Source organism: Herpailurus yagouaroundi, unplaced genomic scaffold (assembly GCF_014898765.1).
Source record: "Herpailurus yagouaroundi ecotype Mexico unplaced genomic scaffold, PumYag 186, whole genome shotgun sequence".
NCBI lineage: Eukaryota > Metazoa > Chordata > Mammalia > Carnivora > Felidae > Herpailurus > Herpailurus yagouaroundi.
Genome location: NW_024412417.1, coordinates 10830748 through 10854392, shown reverse-complemented (window position 1 = coordinate 10854392; position 23645 = coordinate 10830748). Strand labels below are relative to the sequence as shown.

Below are 23645 nucleotides of genomic sequence, written 5' to 3'. Positions count from 1 at the left end.
CATTCCATTTTCCTGACTTTCCCTAATCTATAAAAATTGGTTATGCTAATTTTAGGTTTCTCAATGACAAAAAATCAGGTTATGAATCACTTAACCTGTAGTTACTTGTCCGATCCATTTTGTATTATCTGTGCCACTACTGTTAGAACAAAGTATTTCCAAGATAGGGAATTGTTTTCAATATTTTAATGTTTATTTATTTTTTGAAGGAGAGAGACAGACAGACAGAGCATGAGCAGAAAGGGGCAGAGAGATACAGAGATACAGAATCCGAAGTGGGTTCCAGGCTCTGAGCTGTCAGTGAGATCATGACCTGATCCGAAGTTGGACACTTAACCAACTGACCCAAACAGGGAGGCCAAGAAATTTTATATAAGATGTTTTATCATAGCACAATCCATTTGATAAAATCAAAAATAGAAATACTAATTAGTTTGGTTAGAGACAAGGGAAATTACAGAAGTAATTAACACTATCACCTGCTTATTAGTATGAATTTTCAGGCAACTTAAGCTACTTACCCCAAAAAAAACTCTGGAGTGAACACCTCAGGAAAAAGAAATTTGATAAATAAATGAATTAGATAACTTCAGACTGTGATAAATGTCTGCCAATTAAGGCCTCACGGTAGGCCTCTGGGTAGCAGACCGACAACTTCTTGGTGTGTCCTCACAGGATGGAAAGGGCAAGGGAGCTCTCTGAGGCCTCTTTTATAAAAACATTAATTTCATTCAAGAGGACTCCACTCTCATGATCTAATAACCTTCCAAAGGCCCCATCACCTAATACCATCACATTGAGCATAAGAATTTCAACAGATGAATTTGGGAAGCACAAAGACATTCAGACCATAGCACATAAAAATGTAGTCTACCTAATATTCAACAATTTAAAATGTTTTTAATGAGATAAACTAATATAATATCACCCTTTTAATGTATACAATTAAGGGCAATTCAGCATATTCACAAGTGTAAAAATATCACCACTATCTAATTCCAGAACATTTTATCACCAAAAAAAAAAAAAAAAAAAAAAAGCTAAAACAAAAACAAAAACCAATTCATGTCTAATAGCAGTTACTCCCCATTCCTCCTTTTTCCCAGACTCTGGCAACCATTAATCTTTCTGTCTCTCTGGATTTGCCTATTGTAAGCATTTCATAAAAATGGAATCATAATATGTGACTTTTTGCATCTGGCTTCTTCTGCTTAGCATGATACTTTAAGGTTCATCCATATTATAGCATGTTTCAGTACTTCCTTTACATGTTTGAAAATATTCCATTGTACAGAGATAAAACATCTTTGCTTATCCATTCATCAGTTAATAGATATCTGTGTTGTTTCCACATTTTGGCTATAAAGAATAATGCTTTTTTACCTCCTTTATATGTGGGATCTAAAAAAGTTTAATTCATACACACAAAGACAGAAGTAACAGTGGTTACCAGGGGAAGGAAAGTGGAGGAAATGAGAGATGTTGGTCATAGGATACAAAATTACAGTCATGTAGAATCAGTAAGACCTAGCAACATGATATACGATGACCATAACTAACACTGTATCCTGGAAATCTGCTAGGATAGATTTTGTGTACTCACACCACATTAAAAAAAAAAATAGTAACTGTGAGGAAATATATAAATTATCTTGACTACAGTAATCGTTTCACCACATACATCAAAACAACAATATGAATACCTTAAATATATAAATCTTTTTAAAATAAGCACTTTTAAATGCAAAAGAAAATAATGCTATGAACATTCATATACAAGATTTTGGTGGACACATAATCTTGTGTGTATACCTACAAGTAAAATTGCTGGGTCATATGGTAACTCCACATTTAACTTTTTAAAGGTAATGACAACGAGTTTTTTCCCCAAGCAGCAGTTATTGTTTAAGCCAATAATTCAACAACAACATACAAATTCTAATCAAGTAGAAACAGGAAAATAAAATAGCAATCTTTTAAAAAGCAGAGTTAAAACAGTACAAAAGGAGACAAAAAATAAGACGATAAAACCAGTCACAAAACAATCAAACCAACCTAAATTGATTAAATTCACTAGCTATAATACAGACTATAAAACTTCATTTGAAATATCTAGCTATATGCTGTTTCCAAGACATGTACCGAAAGCATAAAGACAAACAAGTTTTAAGTAAAAGAATGCAAGAGGAAGTACAAGCAAATGTGAAACAAAGGAAAGTTAATTGTAACTATGTTAATGTAAGAAAAAATAGATTTAAATGAAAAGACTGAGGGATAGAGTCACTACATTTAATAAAAGAATCAATTTAAAAAGAGATTACAAATATGTTCATGTGTGTGGGAGGAGGTGTATGTGTTCATACACACACTAAAACTTGCATACTATTTCAGAGGGTTCAGAGAATTTAAAGGCCTTTCATAAGATCTAAGTTAACAACTCTAGGCTAATGAAACATTTGCCTTGTCATTCTTTACAAAATCATAAAACCTGACATAAAACAACTATATAAAATTTTACATTAGTCACTAGGCATGTCAAAAGAAGGGCTCAGGGGCGCCCGCGTGGCTCAGTTGGTTACACATCTGACTTCGGCTCTGGTCATGATCTCACCATTCTTAAGTCGAGCCCTGTGTCAAGCTCTGTGCTGACAGTTCAGAGCCTGGAGCCTGCTTCTGATTCTGAGTCTCCCTCTCTCTCTGCCCCTCCCCCACTTGTGCTTTGCCTACCCCTCCCTCTCTCTCTCTCTTTCTCTCTCTCTCTCTCTCTCTCTCTCTCTCTCACACACACACACACACACACACACACACACAGAAATAAACACTGTAACAAAAAAGGGCGGGGCTCTACTTATGCCTTTTTTCTTTTTTAGAACTTATATTTCCCCATAGTAAGATCTCAAATTAAAATGTTCAAAAGCATCATAAGAACAAAAAAGCCAATGTCTTATTCTCATAGGCAAATGAAGTAGAAAATTAACAGGTTATTATTTATGATGATTACATTTAATAAAAATATATCCTTCTTTCAAAACTACTTTAGTGTTACTGACAAAACTAACAAGATTACTTTAAACAGAGACAACTACAAAAAGCAAACCTTTTGTAAGTTTTTTTGTTTGCCTGTAAAGTAAGTGACAAGATAAAGATAGTATCTCCTATTCTGGCATCAAAGCAGATTTTTTATTTTTAGTAGTTAACTCATTCATTCAAGGTGTAAGAGTACACAAAAAAGATAATTTGCTTACCATGTTTTAAAGTATCATGATCAATAACTTTATTCCAATTTACTAACCAAACATACTGGCTATCATTTCAAACATACACATTATATTGACCCCCTCAGAAGTTATCCCCGTGAGGCCAAAGGATTAATTGTGCAAGATGCTGGTAAAAAATAATCTCTTGAAACTGTAAAATATATCCAGAAATTGGTTGCAGGGAATAAAACTGAACAGCTTACCTCATATCCTGAAATTTTTTTTGGAGCTATAAATATCCACTTACACAGAAATACACGACACAATTTAATTTCAGCAGGCTATACTTATGGATTTGAATAATAAAATATTAGTAACCTCTCATAAGAATTTTCCATAAACTTGCCAAGATCATGCTCTTACCTATAGTTTGGAAAACTTCATTCATCAAAGCTTCATTCACTGATAAAGAGTTGACATTTCCAATATGAGACCAACTTTGATATATTGCTTGCAGCAGAAGTGTCTGTGCTCTTGTAGCTTGAATTGTGAGATTTGGAAGTTCAAATATACCTTCAGTTATAGCAATCTGAGATCTTTTGGTCCTGTATAAGAAAAGAGAAAGAACAATACAGTAAAGAGCATTTACAAATAACAACATATGAAATGACCTAGATTGTAAGCCAAAAAAAAAAAAGTATATATCAAAAATATTTTAAATAATAATTAAATCAAATAGATATACAATTTCATACTTTAAAAATTTTTTTTGACTGTTTATTTATTTTGAGACAAAGAGTGCGAGCAGGAAAGAGGCAGAGAGAGAGAAGGGGACACAGAATCCAAAGCAGGCTCCAGGCTCTGAGCTGTCAGCACAGAGCTTAACATGGGGCTCGAACTCACGAACCATGAGATCATGACCTAAGCGAAAGCCACTTAACCGACTGAGTCACCCAGGTGCCCCACAATTTCTGACTTTAAATTTCACTATTTCAGAACCTCTTACAATAAAAAATAAAAATACAAACTAATGTCCATACATACACATTCATACACTCATACACACACACACACACACACACACACACACACACACACACTGTTCAATTACAAGTTTTCAACCAAGACAATCTTCAAAAGTAACAATGAAAATAATACTAGTTAACATCTAAGAAAATTTACTACCAGTCCTGCATTGTTCTAAATGTCTTATATCTATTAACCCATTGAATCAAATAGTATAAAACTATTAAGTAAAAATCCAAATATTAAATCCAGGGATTCTAATCCAGAGAACTCTATTCTATACCTCCTAAGTATTTATGAAAAATTTACATTATACCCAGATTATTTGACAATAACACAGAAAAATTTTTTTAGAATCTCTGTCTGGGAATATCTAATTCACTGATGTCTTAGTCGTCTGGTTCTTTCTTTGAATGAGGTACCTTATATATTTTATTTTATATAAATAAATTGGAAAATTTAAATAAATTATGGAAATTTTAATGGAAAATATAAATAAATTAAAAAATTAATTGGAAAATTAAATTTTCCAAATAACAAAGCTTCAAAGTTAGAAAATGTTTAATATGTCTGTGAACAACAAGATGATAAAGTTAATGAAATATGCAAGTAGAAAAAAGAAAAACCAAGAGAAAGAAAAAAATTAGGATGCTACCATAGTAGACTCAGCCACCCTACACTTTCCTCAACCCCATAAACCTCTACCCTTTATCATCTTCCCAACAGTATCCACCTAGAGTATTGGCATCTCTTGTATAAAACCTCAGAGGCCCATCAATCCTACCTCTTATTCCAACCCCTGCTATAAAGACCAGTTAATGCAGATTTTTACAGTCATTGCTTAAAGCGACTGAACAGTGAGAGACTCCCATGGGAATTATTTTGTATTCATGTATGGAAAGCCTGGAAATGAATAGATAAATGCTTTCCTTCCTCTTGCTTCCCTGACAATTTTGACATGCATTTCATAATTTTCTTAGGAAGGTTCCAGGAGATCAAGGATCAAAGAAAAAGGTCTCAAGTAATTAGGAAAAGCCTTCATGAGCTTTGGGACATGGTCAGGCAACATCCAACAGGTGTAATTGCAAGTCCCAAAATAGAGGGGAGAATTGAGAGAAGCGGAACAAAAAAATATTTAAGGCAATAATGGCCAAACTTTTAAGAAAACAACAAACCCCAAGCAGAAGACACTTAAAATCATACCAAAGGTACATTACAATCAAGTTGCTGAAAACCAGGGTTAAAGAGAAAATCTTAAAGACAGGCAGAGGATAAAAAAACACAAGTTTAGTTGGTACAAACAAACCAACAGAAACTCCTTTTACAATGCCAATATTTCCGATACCAAAACCAAAGACACTACAAAAAAGAAAACTGCAGACCAATAAACCTTACAACCATAGGTGGAAAAGTCCTCAATAAAATATAAGGAAACCAAATTCAACAATACATTAAAAGGATCATATACCATGATCAAGTAGGATTCCTTTCAGGAACGCAAAGATGGTTGAAAATCGACAACTTAAATGGACAGAATACACCATGTTAATAAAATTAAGGATAAAAATCATACAATCATCTCAACAGATACAGGAAAAAAAAAGGTGACAACATTCAACATACACTTCTGATGAAAATGAATAAAGTGTGTATAGAGGGAACATACTTCTACATAACAAAGCCCATATATGACAATCCCACAGCTAACATCATATACAATGGTGAAAGCTGAAAGCTTTTTTTCTAAGATCAGAACAAGACATAGGAACCCACTCTTGCCACTTTTATTCAACACAGTATTGAAAATTCTAGCCACAGCAACCACACAAAAAAAAATTTTTTTGAAGTATCCAGCTGGGTATAGAAGAAGTAAAACCATTTATAGATGACATGAATATACAGAAAATCCAAAGGACTCTACCAGAAAAAAAAATTTTTAATAAATGAATTCAATGAACTTGTACAATATAAAGTTAATACACAGAAATCTGTTGCATTTCTGTACACTAATAATGAAATAGCGAGAAACTAAGAACATACCATTTATAATTACATCAAAAATAATAAAATTCCTAAGAATAAATTTAACCAACAAAGTAAAAACCTGTACTCTAAAAACCCTAAGACACTGATGAAAGAAAATAAAAATGACAGAAATAAATGGAAAGATATACCATTCTGATGGAAGAACTAATTCTATTGACATATGCTGTTAATATGTATAAATTATATATTGTTGAATCCTTAAGGGATTAATATTGTTAAAACGTTCATACTACCCAAAGCAATCTACATATTCAATGCAATCCCTATCAAAATACCAATGGTATTTTTCACAGAATGAAGAGAAATAATCGTAAAATTGGTATGGAACCACAAAAAAAAAAAAAATAGTCAAAGCATTTTTCGAGAAAAGAAGAACAAAGTTAGAGGTAATCACATTCCCTTATTTCAAACTATACTACAAAGCCACAGTAATCAAAAGAATATGGTAATGGCACAAAAAATAGACACGTAAATCAATGGAATAGAAAAGAAAGCCCAGAAACAAACCCGCAATTATATGGTCAACTAATCTATAATGAAAAAGGCAAGAACATACTATGGAGAAAAGACAGTCTCTTCAATAAATGGTGTTGGGAAAACTGGACAGCTACATTCAAAAGATTAAGACCGGGCCACCTATTTACACCATACACAAAAATAAATTCAAAATGGATTAAAGATCTAAATGTGAGACCTGAAACCATGAAAACCCTACAAGAGAACATAGGCAGAAATTTCTTTGACACTGGCCATAGAAACATTTTTCTAGATAGATATTCTCTGGCAAGGGAAACAATAGGAAAAATAAACTATTGGGACTGCATTACATAAAAAGCTTTTGCACAGAGAAGGAAACCATCAACAAAACAAAATGGCAAACAAATGAATGGGACACTTGCAAATGTCAGATCAAAAAAAGGGTTAGAATCCAAAATATATACAGAACTTATACAACTCAACACCAAAAACACAAACAATGCAATTAAAAACTGGGCAGAGGACATGAATAAACATTTTTCCAAAGAAAACCTACAGATGGCCAACAGAAACATGAAAAGGTGCTCAACATCATCAATCGTCAGGGAATGCAAATCAAAACCACAATGAGATACCACCTCATACCTGTCAAATACTGTTATTAAAAGAAGAAGAAGAAGAAGAAGAAGAAGAAGAAGAAGAAGAAGAAGAAGAGAAAGAGGAGGAGGAGGAAGAGGAGGAGGAGAAGGATAAGAAGAAGAAGAAGAAAGAAAAAGAAAGAAGAAGAAAAAGAAAGAAGAAAAAGAAAGAAGAAGAGGACAAGTTTTGGCACTGATGTGGGAAAAAAATAACCCTCCTGCACTATTGATGGGAATGTAAAGTGGTATAGCTACTATGGAAAACAAACAGTATGGAGGTTCTTCAAAAAATTAAAAACAAAACTACAGTAAGATCCAGCAATTCCATTCCTGGGTATATACCCAAAGAAAACAAAAACACTAATTATAAAAGATATATGCACCCTCGTGTTCATTCCACCATTATTTACAATAGCCAAGATATGCAACCTCAGTGACCATCAATCAATGAACGGATAAAGAAGATGTCTCACACACACACAAAATGGATTACTACTCAGACATAAAAAAAAAAAAAGGTAATCTTGCCATTTGTGGCAACATGGATGGTCCTTCAGGGTGTTATACCAAGTGAAGTCAGTCAGACAGAGATAGATAAATACCATGTGATTTCACAAAAATGTGGAGCTTAAAAACAACTGAACAAATGAAACAGAAGCAGAATCATAAATACAGGGAACAAACTGTTGGTTGCCAGAGGAGGGAGGGTGGAGAGGTGGGAAGAAGGGCAAAACAGATGAAGTGGATTAAGAGGTACAAACTTCTAGTTATAAAATAAAGTCACAGTGATGTAAAATAGAGCATAGGGAATACAGTCAGTAAGACTGTAAAAACTTTGTATGATGCCAGATGCTAGCTAGGCTTATCATATTGATCATTTCATAATGTACAGTTGACCCTTGAACAACACAGGGGCTGACCCCTATGCAGTCAAAAATTCACATACAACAACTTTTGACTCTCCAAAGTCTTAACTATTAATAGCCTACTATTGACCTTAAGCCTTACCATTAACATCAACAGTTGATTAACACATATTTTGTATATTATATACTATACTCTTATAATAAAGTAAGCTTTAAAAAGTGTTATTAAAAAATAATAAGGAATAAAATACATTTACAGGACTATACTGTATTTATCAAAAACAATCCGTGTACTATTGGACCTGAGCAGTTCAAACAGTCATGTTCAAGTGTCAACTGCATATAAACGTCAAATAACTATGGTGTAAAATTGAAACAAATGTAATATTGTAGGTCAACTACATTTGAATTTTTTGAAAGATAAAACTGAAAACAGAAATACACAAATCCAAAAACTGGAGATTCAACACTCCTCTCTTCAGTAAGTACTAGAAAAAGGAGAAAGAAAAAGTCACTAAAGGTAAAAAAGACGAACAGTACAACTGATCAACTTGGACTAACCAACTTAACAGGACACACCCTCCCAACAACAGCAAAATATACATTCATCAAGGACATTTAGTCCACAAGAACAAGCCTCAATAAAATTAAAAGGAATAGAATCATACAGATTATATATGCTGATCACTATGGAATTACACTATAAACTTTTAATAAAAGAAAGGTATTTGTAACATGCTCAAATACTTGGAAGTTAAACAAAGAAAACATAACTCAAAACCCAGTCAGAAACAGGATAGAAACATTCACAAAATCAAACAAAAATGTATTTTTAATAATAAAATTATTTTAGAAAAGACATGGAGATAAATTACAGAAAAGGTCAATCTACAATATATATACCTAATCAAGTGTTCCTGGAGAAAAAAGCAAACCAAAAGAAACAGTATACAGCAATATCTAACAAAAGACATCTTGCCTAAAATAAAGACTTAAATCTACATACCAAGCATACAATAAGTCACAGAAAATACTGATTAGGAATGATCATTATCCTATAAAATTATACCAGAAAGATAAAAAAATCCTATGGGCATTTACATAGGCAAAGTAATGTGGAGGTAGCAGGACTTCTCCAGAATCTCTCCTACTTTTTGTTATCCTCTCGAATCTGCCTACTGCAGTCTAGTAAAAACAATGTGTGTGCACAACTCACCACTAGAGGAATATAAGATTTAGCATAATAGCCCTATACATTTGAGATACTGAGATAAAACTATAAAACTCTTAGAAACATAGCTGTAAATCTCCATGATCTTAGTTCCATAAATATCATACCAAAAGAAAAGCAACAAAAGGAAAAAGAGATAAACTGGAATTCATCAGAATTTTAAAATGTTGTGTCTCAAAGGCTACTATCCAGAAAGTGGAAAAAAGATAATAAAGGCAATGTTTGAAAACCACATAGGTAATAATAGGCTATTGTACAGAATATGGAAAGAACTCTCACTACTCAACAAAAAGATATAAATGAAATTTAAAAATGAACTAGAACATGAATAGACATTTCTCCAAAAAAGATAACACAAATAGCCATATGCACATTAAAAGATATTCAACATCATTGGGGAAATGAAAATCAAAACTATAGTGAGCTGCCACTTCACACCCACTAGGATAGCTATAATAAAAGGAAAATAAAAATGGAAAATAACAAGTGCTGGCAAGGAGAGGAACTGTAACCATCATACAAAGGAGGTAGGAGTGGAAAACAGTTAAGCAACTGTGCAAAACAATCCATCAGTTCATCAAAAAAGTAAATATAGAGTTACTATATGACCCAGCAATTATATTGCTACATATATGCCCATGAGAATGGAAACCATGTTCATATAAAAACTCATACATACGTTGTTCACAGCAGCATTATTCTCAGTAGCCCAAAAGTGTGAACGACCCAACCCAACAATCCAAATCAGGAATGGATAAACAAAATATGATATATATGTGCACACACAAGATTATTTGACCATTACATGGAATGGAGTACCAGTAAATGCTACAACATGGATGAACCTGGAAAGCATGCTAAATGAGAACAGCCAAGCAGAAAATGCCACATATTGTATGTTTGTGTTCATATGAAATGTCCAAAATCATGAAGATAGGGTTTTTTTTTGAATTCAGAAAATGTTCTGCAATTAGTGACAATGACTACAAGATGGCATGAAACTACTAAAACAAAAGAATTGTACAGCTAAAAATAATTAAAATGTATTGTATTATGTGGATTTTATCTCATTAAAACAAAAAAAAAATTTTCTCAAGTGGTCAGAACTCTGTTCCTAGGAACAGTGGTCTAAGTAAATATTGCTTTCTCTCACTCAAAAATATCAAAACAACAAAAAGAAAATGACCCAGCTCTTTTAATTGGCATGTCAGGCAATTTAAATAAACAGTTTCACATTAAGACATCTATCACCTTATCCACACATTTTTCAAGTACGTAATGGCAATATGTGACTCTACCTAGATTTACCCTTCAAGCCACACAATCCTGGTCACATTTTACCAGAAAACCCATTTTACCGGAAAACCCAAGGAATGGAATGAACAGACCAGAAAACAAATATGCACTGAAGAAAAGATTCTTTAAACCAAACAGGTAAAACAGCAAAGATCAAAAGAGACAGACAGAAAAACAAAACGGATCCAAGGCACAAATTTATAATGCCATTACAGTTACTTTTGCTTTCCTAACACTGCAGCCATTTTATAAATCATTTTATTTTAATAAGCATTTAAAAACATGATGTTCTCAAAATTCCTTACCAAAAAAAGTTTATTGGTAGTGATACTAAAGAAAAAAATATCTGGAACACCTACGATATAAAAATATACTATTAATCTAACCACTCGATATTCAGTTAGATACTCTATGGAAAGTCCTATGGCGTAACAAGAGCCATATTCCTATAACTACAGCAGTAACTGTTTGTAAGGAAAAAATAAAGTGGGATTCTTTTTACAAGTGAGACTTTACTATTTCTTAACAAATTCAGCTACTGTATATGGTACTCTAACTTTCAAACCATCATATGTTACATAAAATGGTTCCCAAATGGGTAACATAGACTTGAATAAAAACTTAAACATACACAAAATCAAATTGATTAATTTATCCTACATTTAGTCTTGCCCAAGGGTAGGAGGCAATTCTCTCCTTCAGACTCAATTTAATTTGACATCAAAGGAAAGAATGCACGTTGTACAAAAGCCAGAATTCGATAATAAACAAATAAACTATCTCATACGTGTCGTACATGTCTTTGTGGTTTTATTTTCCAGCTGTAGAGGGCCACAAATAAAAGTAAATTTTATTATGCTTCTGTTAAGTACTCTAGTAGCATCTGAACTAAAATAAACTATTTAGGAATAATTTAGCAAAAGATAGTAGGTTATACAATGCCCCTGTTAGTGTAACACTATCAAAGAAAAGAGGTTTCATTCTATTTTGTTTTGGTAAATATTGAAATATTTTTAATAACAAATATAAAAAAAAAATAAATACCCATGTATCCACTTCATCAGACCCAATTCAGCTAAGCATAACATCATACCATATTTGCTTCAGAAATTTAATTACAGATCAGTATCTTTTAAAACTTTATTTAAGCTATTTGGGAGACTCATTAAAATGTAATGAATATCAACAATATTGTGATTTAGGCCACTATGCATTTATTTAATTTCTTCAAAAAAAAACAGTTCAATCAAGTTCATACTAAAAATATCTAACAACTTCTGGACTTAACTAGCTTTTTGAAAACTCACTAAACCAACTGTTTAACACTTAAGTTGGTGAAAATAAAATTATTTAACAAATGCTTATTTCACATATCCAGAAGTCCTAGTCTAAACATATGTTCACTTTACAGAATAGGTTTAAAAACTATCGATTCAAACATTACCCTCTAGGGAAAAATAAATCCTAATGTAACTAGTGGAATAAACAACTCATTAAAACTCAACTTGGACAAACTCCAGGGTAAATTTGGGGAAATAGAAACAAGTAGGTCTTGACTGTGTAGTAGCAAAGATTGAAAATGAATATGCCCTAATTAACAAACACTTTAAAAGACTCTGCTTGTGCCATCTACTGACAAATCATAATACAGAGCTGATGAAATTTCTGGACCAATAGGGCATTTCTTTAAAGAAAATTCTTCCTTCGAAATTTTAAATAGAAAATGTGGAAGTAGTTTTTACTACTCGATGCAAAGGAATTAACTTAAACAATCCATTCATGTTCATAAGCAAAATTTTTGCCATACACACACTTGAGGAACAGCCATCCATTCTCTTAAAATCAACACACCTCATAGCAATTGAAAGAATATCCTCAGCAACAGCTGGATCTAAAGATTTATATAGAGTCCCCAAATGCAAAGCTTGAACCTACAAACTGGTTCCAAAAATGTATTTTTGTTATTACTCATATCCTGCAAAGTAAAATAAGATTAGATCACTTTTTCCAAAATAAAATGAGTATAAAACCTCACTAACTCAGAAATAAAGCAGTTTAAAAAGTTAAGAAATTAGTATTTAGTTCTGTATACGACTCTTTAACTTGCACAATACATCAGTACTCGATGAAGAAAAATGTTTTTAATTAAGTGATAGGTAAAATGAAAGCTTAAAGCCCCTCTTTGCTCCTCCTGGTCCCACCCAAACCCCTGATAACTACTTAAAGTTTAGCACACACAACTATAGACCTCTACTGATTTTATGCATTCATACACATTTAAATTTTAATGGACGTGGAAGGGTCTATAGCCTGCTTTTTTAAACAACATTCTTAGAAATCAAGCTCTTTCTATATTAGTACAGACACTTTTACGTTGATCTTTTTAATTCATGCCTGATAACGGTTTGAATATAGTTTCACATTCATCAGCAGTGTATCAGAATACCCCTTTCACCACATCCCCACCAGTATATTTTTTAATCACGAGTGTAGCATTTGCACATAACTCTAAAATGCTAACTATATCATTATGTTATGAAAATAATTCACTATTTTTCAAATTTCTGAAATATTATTTCAATTTAAATATCAGATAACAGAGAAAAAGGAGTAAAACTTTTATATCACTCAAATAAAAATATAATCAACTTCTGATTAATATGCAATGTCCAAAACTGTACAATGAACCATGGGTGGTAGCAAATGAGCAAAATACAAAAGGGGCAAAATGTCCCTTCATATTCTCATCATCTCTTAGGTTAATCAATATAAATAATTCACCTACTTAAGGAAAAATATTCAACTACTCAGGAAAAAAGAGAAAGGAAATGTGTTTATAGAATATATTTTATGTATGTAATACTAACACTCAAATATAACCTTGAGAATTTTGATTACAAAAATCACGAACATTTTAGTTCAAGTTCAGTAACTAAAGTCACTGGCTTTTTCCTTGGGCCAAGAGCACATTTTACACATATTATGTAAGTAAATAGGAGACAGACTTGGCTGTCAAAACCACATACAATCTAAAACCTCATCAATCAGACAACCAAAAAAAACAAAGAAATCACTGAAAAAATTACCAGCTGCATGTCAATAAATATTTACTTGTGCCTACAACGGATTCAAGGTTTTGAGGATAAATATCCTCCATAGAAAAAGAAATGGTCCTTACGGAGGTTAAGCAAAAAGAAAGGAGAACTATTAAATAATCACATGAACCAGTGTAAAATTACTTCTATGAAAAGTGCAGTGAAAAACAGAAACAATATCACGTGAAGGAATATATTAGGGGAATGTGTCCTAGTCAGACCAAGTGTCAATTTCTAGTATCTATGGGGTAAGTAAAAGTTGTTTAGGCAATTGACTAGTGGAAAAATATGATGAAAGACCTGGCTGAAAGACAACCAAGTGAAAAAGGCAAAAAGTGTTGAGGGACTAAAGAGGAAGACATTCAGATGGACAGCCAAGACAGGGTCAGATCATGGAGGGTTTCACAGAATGTTTTAAAGATTTTAATCTTTACTGTAAAAGCTAGAAGAAGTATTTTAGGCAGGAGAAGGACATAATTAGATGTATCTTCCAGAAGCAAGCCAATCAAACAAACCCAGCTACCGATGTAAGAGTTAGAAAAGATGCTCAACATCATTCATCATCAGGGAAATAAAAATCAAAACTACAATGAGATAGCACCTCACACCTGTCAGGCAAAAATTAACAACACAGGAAACAGGTTGTGAGGATGTGGCAAAAGGGTAACTGTCTTACCCTGTTGGTGGGAATGCCAACTTGTACAGCCACTGTGGAAAACAGTATGAAAGTTCCTCAAAAAGTTAAAAATTGAACTACACTATGACCCAGCAACTGCACTACCCAAAGGATAAAAACACGGATTCAAAGGGGCAGCACATGCACCCTGATTTTTATAGGAGCATTATCAACATCAGCCCAATTATGGAAAGAGCCCAAACGTCCATCAACAGACACATGGATAAAGAAGATGTGGTATATACATATACAATGGCATATTACTCAACCATCAAAAAGAATGAAATCTTGCCATTTGCAACAACATGGATGGGACTAGAGTGTATTACGCTAAGCGAAATAAATCAGTCAGAAAAAGACAAATCCCGTACAATTTCACTCATAAATGGAATTTAAGAAACATTAAAGACGAACGTAGGAGAAAGAAAAAAAAAAAAAACAGGGAGGCAAACCATAAGAGACTCTTAAATACAGAAAACAAACTGAGGGTTGCTGGAAGGGAGGACGGTGGGAAAGATGGGCTAAATGGGTAATGGGTATTAAGGAGGACACCTGTAGGGATCAGCACTGCGTGCTCAGTGTACATGTGTTGTACATAAGTGATGAATCACTAAACTCTACTCCTGAAACCAAATTACACTATATGTTAACTAGAATTTAAATAAAAACTTGAAACATTAAAAAAAAAAATAGAACATCTCTCTAAATACTTAGATAAGAAAGGAGGAAAGCCTGTGTCTTATTCATAATGAGACTCCAGGGCCTACAACACAAGTTTTCACATGATAGGTGCCAAAATATTATTTCTAAAACAAATAAATGAGTCATTAATCAGTTGAAACTTGAAAAAAGCTAAGTATTAACAGATTCATCAAGGAAACTGGCAATATTTTTTAAAGTTATAAATAATAAAGAACACAAAGTTATTATTGAGAACTTGCTAATAGTTACCAACTTGCTATTGAGGGTTCCATCACCAACTAATTAAAAAATGTCTAGAACCAGATCTCTCTAGGTCTACCATATCACCCTCTGTAATCTTTCATTTCCACATCTTATAAAATCGAGAACACATGACTTGTTTATAATGAGGTTCAAATAAATCCCTGTTTATAGTGGAATTAATAAAGTACAAGTGCTATAGAAGAGTATTATGATGCTGTTCTTAGAGATTACCTCCTGCCTCTAAGTATGCACTGTATGATATTTTGGATATGGGGATCTCCAATGATTATTTGTTCCTAAATTTCAAATTAATATATTAAAAAGAGATTAAATCAAACATAGTTAAGAAATTTAGAAGCAATGATAAAAAAAACTTAGGCTAAATTTAGTTATTTCTAACCACGCCATTTCCCTCTTAATATATTAATAACTTAGAATTCTTTTGAATATACTCTTACATTTCAGTTCCCAAAAAATAATGAAACACAGACATATTTCAAAGATACTGTCACTAGAATAAAATGCTGTCACAGGATAATATTCTCCTGCTGTTGTACATAGACAAAACCAAATACTGGGGAAAAACTAGCATAATTCTTCTCATAGAAAGAGATGTATGTAGGTCTTGTAATAATATTCCCCAATATCCAAAAATCAAATTTAAAGTCAATAATCTAAGAATGAATTTTAAATGTTCATTTGGGTACCACTAAACAATTTTACTAAGTTTAAAACTTTTAACAAGAGAAAGAGACGAATCCTATTTGCCCATACAACTTCACACCCAACTGATCATAAAATTCCATGTGGAAAATATCAAGTTTTCCACCAGGAAAATCAAAGAAAACCTCCTGTTCTCATTGGACCAACACTCTCTGGTTGTTAACATGTGTTGCATGCTCTTCATGCACTTAAAAAAAATCAAAGAGAAACATCTGATATAAAGACAGATGTTATTTACCTATAGTAGTGTTTTTTCATGTCTTTTTAATCCCATACACACACACTCTAAAAACTTAAAGTAGGTATTTTTCAATTGGTCATTTAAACACATTATAAGATCAGAATCAAAACATGACAAAAAATAAAGCCTGAGAGGACTGTTAAATTATAAAAACTGTTCTTTCAAGGGAATTTTTTTCAAACAAGAATGCATTAATATTCTAAGTAAATGTACTTTATATAGTAAAATACAAAATTAATACAATGACAAGATTTATAATTTCATAATTGAAAATTATAGCTAAAATGTTGCAAAGTGTTGAAATTAACCAAAATAAATCCCAAAACAGCATAAGCAGAGGCTTAAAAGTTAGTACTAAGAGAGACAACAGAACATCTGATGAAAACATGTTCATGTTATTTATTAAGTGTAATAGCAATTTAAATAACAATCATGTTATTTATTAAATTTAAGATTCTGGACTATTACTCCTATAAAGATTATTTAGGAGGTAGTATTTTTTCACTTTAAGATGTGTTATTAAAAATCATTCAATCAAGATAAATTCACAGAAAAATCAATGACATCCTTGGAGGGAAAACAGTCATAATCGGTAAAGCCTAGATTTATGTCTATTCTCTATTTCCCAACTCTCCAAAAGAAACATAAATAAATACAGGGATTTACACAATAAAACTATTCTTTCTGATATGAACAAACTGGTAGTTGAGACTGCCAATGCAATTTAGGTCAATTTTTCACCCTGATACAAATACAAGGCTGTAAATAAATTAAATGAAATACAGAGAACAGTAAAATAAGTTTTTAAAAAGTTTTAATCTTGTTAAAGATTTAGACTACTGTGCTTGTTGTCACTTAAAATACTTTAGAGTCCTATGATATCTCACATGTTAAAATTAGGTTTCTATTTTTCTTTTATTACTCTCTTAAACTATGCTTTAAAAAAACACTACCTTCATTGATTTCACTCAATGAAATCAAAATATGTGAATGCGCATATATAAAATCTATTTACAAAATATTTTCTTATGCAACTGAAAATGCTATGAGACTCAGTCTCTGGCCACACAGTGGCCTAGAGAAATCCCACAAGCCCTACTGAAAAGAATCAGTTGTCTGATGAGTTTGGGTGAAGGATGGAACAACAAAGCAAGGAATAGTGAGTCTACTAGCTAACACGCTAACCAGTCAACCCCTGAATCGACACCGGCATTACCCCTTATTATGAGCCAACTGTTTTCACCAAAAGTTGACGCACTCCAGGAAAAGAGAAAGGGACTAACTGCAGTGGGACCAGAAAGAAGTTTGGCAGCCACATGAGTATATATATCTGCCACAAATCATTGAGTTGTACACATAAAATTGTTGAATTTTGCTATATTTAAATTATACTCTAGTTTTAATATGAGAACTATGTTAATGAAAACAGTGGTATACTTCATGTAATAATCCATTACAGGGCACTTTATAAACTACATCCTACACAACTCTAAAGTAATATGAAAGCTTGGTACAGTTCTATCTAGTATTTTCAGGTGTAGCCAGACCTCTAAATACTTTTGTCATTTTTTTCATTACTCATAGGGATTCTATAAAAGAATATTTTGAGAAATTAAGTATGAAAAATTAAGTATTCACCTTCAAATATTATTCTTCCCCCAAAAAATAAAGATCATCATGAGACTAAACAACTAATCTCTAGAAACAGAAACTCCAAGAGCACTCATATCTGAATATTTGCACTTATTAGGATAAAAAATTTAAGATATTCAAGAATGGCACATTTAACTTATGTTTCTCTTCAGAAGCTAGAATATTAGCTTTACAATATTAAAGCTAATCATTTATTTAAAAAATTGAAGATGAACAAAAAGAAAATATACATACCTTTTCTTCCTTAAACATTAATATGACCTAGTATACTTGTACTTTTTTCTAATGTCTTCGAAGTTTATGTTAGCTGATCTAAAAATGTTTATAGAATTATTAAATTCTACTTGGGTTCATTTTAATTAACATTTATTAAAAATCAATTATATGCTAGGTCCTGGACCATTAAGGCAATTATAAAGAATAAAACCAATCAAGATGCGAAAATTATAAAGTCCTATAATGACAAGACTAGGCAATTTCAAAATGAATTAACTTACCAAAGATTTAAATTCTATTAATAAAAGACCCAGTGCCAGCTATTCATCTCCCTGATAGGAGTTAAATTCTACACTTAAATAAGTTTTAAAGCAATTATCACAAAAATTATGCAAAAGCTTTTATGTATTTGATGTTGAAGAAGGGGCTAATGACACAAAGGACATTCTCAGAACATCCCAAGTCACAGTTGTAGCAACAACTGTAACCAGGTTTGAAAGCCATGCATACAACTCTGGAATTTAAACATTTCTGAATAAGGGTATGGATAGTTATTTGCAAGCCTGAATATATTTTACTCGGTTAAAGAAAGCCACATACAGATGTAGAATGAAAAACAAATTAGCTGCTGGCTATGTCAAAGATGAATCTCAAAAACATTATCTACGTGAAAGAAGCCAGATACAGGGTACCACATTTTGTATGATTCTATTCACATGCCATAAAAAATAAATTTATAAAGAAAGTGGTTACCTGTGGCTGGAGCTGGGGATTAACTGTAAATGAGCATGTAAACTTATTGGGAGGGTGAAAATGTTCTAAAACTGATTCATGGTAACAGCTGCATAACTCAATTAAGGTGCTAGAAATCACTGTATTTACATACCTGAAATGAGTGAATTTACGCTATGTAAAGTACACCTGAACAAATCTGTTTATTAAAGAAAATACAAGTTAGCAAGCCTACTCCTATGGAAGATGCCTTCCTTATAATGCAAACTGAATGCCAGCTTTTAAAGACACTCCCTCACTAACGGTACTGGGGACTAACCTTGGGTCTTAATCCACATAGATCTAAAACTATTCACTGTATACACTATTCACTGTATGTATATGCATTAATAAGACAAAGATATGTATGAAAGGAGTAAAATAGTTTAGAATATTTTAGAGACAGAGAAAAACTGAGCACTGCTTGGGGAGGGGCAGAGAGCGAAGGACACACAGAATCTGAAGCAGGATCCAGGCACTGGGCTGTCAGCACAGAACCAGCCTGACACAGGGTTCAAACCCATGAACTGTGAGATCATGACCTGAGCAGAAGTCAGACGCTTAACTGACTGAGCCACCCAGGTCCCCCAATCCACCACTAATTAAATGGTTTTCAGTTCAAATATGAATCATTAACAAAATTAGACAGAAAAATATAGACTAATTCAAAAATATTATGCAATCAAAAACTACGTATATGCCTGAAACTAATATAACACCAAATGTTAACTATATTGGAATTAAAATTAAAAAAAAAAAAAGAAAAAAGAAAAAACCTAGGGTGACTGGGTGGCTCAGTCAGTTAGGCATCCAACTTCAGGTCATGGTTTGTGAGTGCAAGCCCGCCTCGGGCTCTGTGCCGACAGCTCAGAGCCTGGATCCTGCTTTGGATTCTCTGTCTCCTCTCTCTGCTCCTCCCCCCGCTTGTGCTCTGTCTCTCAAAAGTAAATAAATGTTAAAAAAAAAAAAAAAAAAAAAAAAACCAAACCTACGTAAACGTCTCTTTACAAGGCTTAAGACAGTAAAAAGGTCAATTTTATGAAATTAGATTATAAAAGACAATATACACTGCCTCTTAAACCAATTTAATAAGCACAATTGCTTATTTTATTTTTTTTTTAATTTTTTTTCCAACGTTTATTTATTTTTGGGAGAGAGAGAGACAGAGCATGAACGGGGGAGGGGCAGAGAGAGAGGGAGACACAGAATCAGAAACAGGCTCCAGGCTCTGAGCCATCAGCCCAGAGCCTGACGTGGGGCTCGAACTCACGGACCGCGAGATCGTGACCTGGCTGAAGTCGGACGCTTAACCGACTGCGCCACCCAGGCGCCCCATAATTGCTTATTTTAAAAAAAGTGATGAAGCCTATCCTTATGAATTTGACATGACATATATACACGCACAACATACACACACACACACACACACACATATATACACATACACACACATATATGTGTCAGCCCAGATATGTGAGAACCGGGAGGTATTTACAAGTTCGTTTTAAAATAGGTACTAATATCCCAATCTTCCTACTGGTTCTGAGACCTACATCCTGAAGCCCATCCTGGATGAAAAGCATTTTGATTTAATCAGTTGTGCATTTGCTTTAATCCGATGAAAATCATTTTGATTTAATCAGTTGTGCATTTGCTTTAATTTTCATTCTATTTAGTATTATTAAAGTGGTCTATAACATCAGTCTATAGACGGTCAAGCCCTGTAAGTTTTGAAGACAGATAAGTATCTTTAAAACGTGTTGTTTTTTCTCATATAAAGTTTGTTTATTTTGAGAGAGAAGGAGAGAGAGCATGAACAGGGGAGAGGCAAAGCAGGCTCCACACTGTTAGTGCAGAGTCCAATGCGGGACACCAACCCACAAACCATGAAATCATGACCTGAGCCAAAGTCAGATGCTTAACCACCTGAGCCACCCAGGCGTCCCTAAAACATGTTTGGTTTTTTTTTGTAAGAGAAGAAATTAAGCGGGAAAAGACCTCCCCACAATGTAGAAAGTTATAAAATCTTTCTGCAGAAAAACCAATCTAAGTTAGCTATCTCTGTAAACGGTAAAAGCAAAAACTACTGTGAAGATAAACTTGTAAACACGAAGAATTCTAACAAGTTTACCTTTTTCCTCCTCCCCAAAGTAAGAACTATTCCAAATATGCATTTGATCACTTTTTACTTGCTCAAGCTATACCAGTTTTTACAAAAAACTGTGTCAAATGTAAATGATAAGGTTTTAAGACAAAAAGCAAAAGATTTATAGAAGAGGTAAACTAAGTTTCTGGTTTGGGAGTTAGATTAAGATAGAGTCTTAACATTAAAAAGCAACGTTTCCCCATAGAATTTGAGAAAAAAACTTGCAAATCATATACATAATAAAAATTTAGTATAGAGAATTCCTAAGGAGCACCTACACCTCAACAACAAAAATAATCTGAATAGCAGCAATAAATTTGAATATATATTCCCCCAAAGAAGATATGCAAGTGGTCAATAAGCAATTGAAAGGATGCTTAATATCACTAGTTGTTAGAGAAATGTAAATCAAAACTACTATGAAACACCATTTTATGTTCTTTAGGACGACTATTATCAAAAAACCTAAAATAATGAGTGTTGGTAAAGATGTAAAGACATTGGAACACTTGTGCACTGTTGGTGGAAATGTAAAATGGGACAGCCACCGTGAAAAACAAAATGGTAGTTTGTCATGAAATTAAATATACAATTACCATATGATCCAGCAATTCTACCTCTAGGTATATATTTAAAAGAAGTGAAGACAGGAACTCAAACATTTGTACACCCACGTTGAAAGCACCACTTGGCTATAGCTAAAAGGTGCAAATAACCCAGATGTCCACTGATGGATGAATAAATAAAGTATATACATACATTGGAATTTTTCAACCTTAAAATGGAATGAATTTAGAAGAAAAGGGAGAGAGGGATGAAAGGAGAGAGAGAAGGAAGGAGCAAGTTAGGGAGGACACGAGGGAGGAAGAGGGGGAGGAAAGAAAAATTTCTGACATATGCTACAGCATGGATGAATCTTGAAAACTTCATGCTAAGTGACACAAGTCAGACACAAAAGGACAAATATTTAATGATTTAACTTACATTAAGTACCCAGAATAGTCAAATTCATACAGAGAGAAAGTAAAAAGTTACCAGGGACTAAAAGTAAGGAGTAATGGGAATTTACTGTTTCAATGGGTACAAAAGATAAAATTTATGTAAATGAAAAGTGGTGACAGTAGTACAACAATGTGAATATACTTAATGCCACTGAATTGTACACTTAAAAATGGTTAAAATGGTAAACTTTCTGTTTTGTATATTTTATCATACATAAATTAAAATAATAGTAATAATAACTTTTAAGTAGTGTGGTACAGTTGAAGGAGCCCTGAATCAAGAAAGGGAGGATCACACTGAAGCACTGATATTTACTGTGTGGTCTTAGTTTAAGTAATTTGAACTCTCCCGGACTCAGTCTTTCATCTTTGAAATGAGAAGATTGTAATAGATGATGAAAGGATTTCTTTTCAGTTCAAAATATTCCATGAAAGCACGTTCCAGATCCAAGAACTGAAGCTGACAATCAGGCTGCTGCCACTCAAGTGGAGGTAGCATCCCAACTAAGTCTTACCAGTTTTAAGACATTCTGTTCAAGACAGTATTTATCACAAAAGCAGATGAAAATAATCATAGCTCTGGAACAAAGTGAATTAAAAACCTCTATCTCCAGGGGTATTAAAAATCCCAACTCTATGTTCTTGAGGTTCAAACTGTGGTATTATAAAGAACAGGGCAGTTGAGCAACGTGATGTTGAGCCCTGTAGGGTGGGTTACTTATCCTCTATGTTTGCTGATAAATAAATATTGGCTTTTTTTTTTTTTTTATCTTGAAGGGCCTAGCCTCCATTAAAGCTTAAAGCATTTATTCTAGTGTTATTCTGAGCTAAAGCAGGAAAATGGCTGCTTCAGTTTTTGTTTCAAGGAGGCAAAAAGATCAGTATCTGTTCTCTTAGCCTTTACACACCACATCAATTACCATGAGCCGACTAACGCCAAATTTCCTAATTAACACTGAACTCAAACACAGATTCCCAGCAACACCTTCCTCAAACAAAGGAACTGTTCAATAACTTCATGAGCCAAAACCAAGACATTTGCCACTGTGTTAAATAAGGAATGGGTACTTAGAGGGATCCCTCAATCTTGTAAAGAAACGTGTTTTCCCACCTCCTTACGTCTATGAAAATGACTCATGACACATATAAGCAATAATTAGGAAAGAGAAGAAACATGAAAGCAGATTTTGACTCAATAAAATAAAGAACTCTAGAGCTGCCCAAAAATGAATCTGGTTGCCTCTCTCTGGATAAAATGTTCAACCCATGGAAAAACAACTATAAATCAAAAGCTGCATCATAGACTGATAAATTGAGATAATGTCTAAGATTCCACCTAACCCTATTATCTACAATTCTATGAGATCATTACAATAATATCTATATACTATTAACTGTATA

General features: G+C 33.1%; 1 protein-coding gene across 10 annotated transcripts in view; it reads right to left on the bottom strand.

The window, feature by feature from the left end:
• Nucleotides 1–23645, bottom strand: part of VPS13B (vacuolar protein sorting 13 homolog B) — a 795663-nt gene that overhangs the window by 636403 nt on the left and 135615 nt on the right. For all 10 annotated transcript variants that reach the window (XR_005796430.1, XM_040494097.1, XM_040494098.1 and 7 more), the window contains one exon: nucleotides 3621–3802. Coding sequence is in view for 9 of the 10 variants with exons in the window: in XM_040494097.1 (XP_040350031.1) it covers nucleotides 3621–3802 (182 nt within the window). In the remaining variant the exon portion in view is untranslated. The remainder of the gene's footprint in view (nucleotides 1–3620; nucleotides 3803–23645) is intronic.